At 23.6% G+C, this 1,110-nt stretch overlaps 1 protein-coding gene across 1 annotated transcript; it reads right to left on the bottom strand.

Moving 5' to 3' along the window:
* Nucleotides 1–73: 73 nt before the first annotated feature.
* On the bottom strand, nt 74–1,038 carry PGSY75_0008900A (putative 50S ribosomal protein L3, apicoplast; the record flags this gene model as incomplete). Its single annotated transcript, XM_018783224.1, has 4 exons — nt 74–444; nt 591–707; nt 808–872; nt 939–1,038. Coding segments are annotated over 4 exons (653 nt in total), but the record flags the coding sequence as incomplete, so codon positions are not given.
* Nucleotides 1,039–1,110: the final 72 nt, after the last annotated feature.

The following is a 1,110-nucleotide window of genomic DNA, read 5'->3' as shown; positions in this document are numbered from 1 at the left end:
AAATAAATAAAAACAATTAACTCTTCAACATATATATATATATATATATATATATATATATTTATGTGTGTACCTCTTGAATCCCCATCTTTTTATGACACCACTGAAACCCTTTCCTTTAGATAAACCTCTTACATTTACATATTTATAATTATATAAATAAGAAACATCAATAATTTGTCCTAATACAAAATTCTGTGGAGGGGTTAATGTCAAGCTACATGTATTTTTAAAATTACAACCAACTTTAGCTATCTGACCTATTTCTGGTTTTAAAATCCATCGACTCTCATCTAATGGTTTTCCATATGCTATACCTACTTTACCAAAATCTAAAAATCTATAAATAACGTTCGGCATTATTTCAATTAATGTAGCAGGTATTAATTCTCCTTGTGGTGAAAATATGGATTTCATTTCTATTTTTTTCCCTCTTATTTGAATCTAAAGGGTGAACAAAAAAAAAAAAAAAAAAATATTATATGTAAATATAAATATTAATCCATCAACACATATATATATATATATTTATATATTTATATCCCACGATGATGTATTATATATTTTCTTTTTTCTTCTTTCTTTTTAACCCTATCCAATTCGTCCTTATATGGGATATCTTTCAAGTGGTCTTGAGGTTCACAAGGATCCCGTGCATTAATAAATTTTTTTATCATATTTATTTCAAACGTTCTCCTATTATTTATCTAAAAATTTTTTAAATACACAACATGGATGAATATATATACATATATATACATGTTTGAATATATATTATTCATATGTATAATAATATTTAAAACCTACATTTTTTATTTTCCCCAGCCAACTCGCATAACTCAAATTACTACCTACATAGTTACCAACTAATGCTATAAAATAACAACATATTTCATTATATATATATATATTTGTATATGTTAAATTTTTATTTTTACCTTTATTGGATAATTGTAATGTACTTAAAAGTTTGTAATTACGTATACATTGAAAAAGTGTCAAGTAAATTAAAAGTGAATAAAGAAAGAATAAAGGCATTATTTGGTGTCATTCTATATGTTTTTTTTTTTTTTCTTCTTCTTCTTCTTTTGTTCAGAGTATCATAAATAA

This window comes from Plasmodium gaboni (genome assembly GCF_001602025.1).
Source record: "Plasmodium gaboni strain SY75 chromosome Unknown, whole genome shotgun sequence".
NCBI classification, from domain to species: domain Eukaryota; phylum Apicomplexa; class Aconoidasida; order Haemosporida; family Plasmodiidae; genus Plasmodium; species Plasmodium gaboni.
This window is presented reverse-complemented; position numbering and strand designations above follow the sequence as displayed.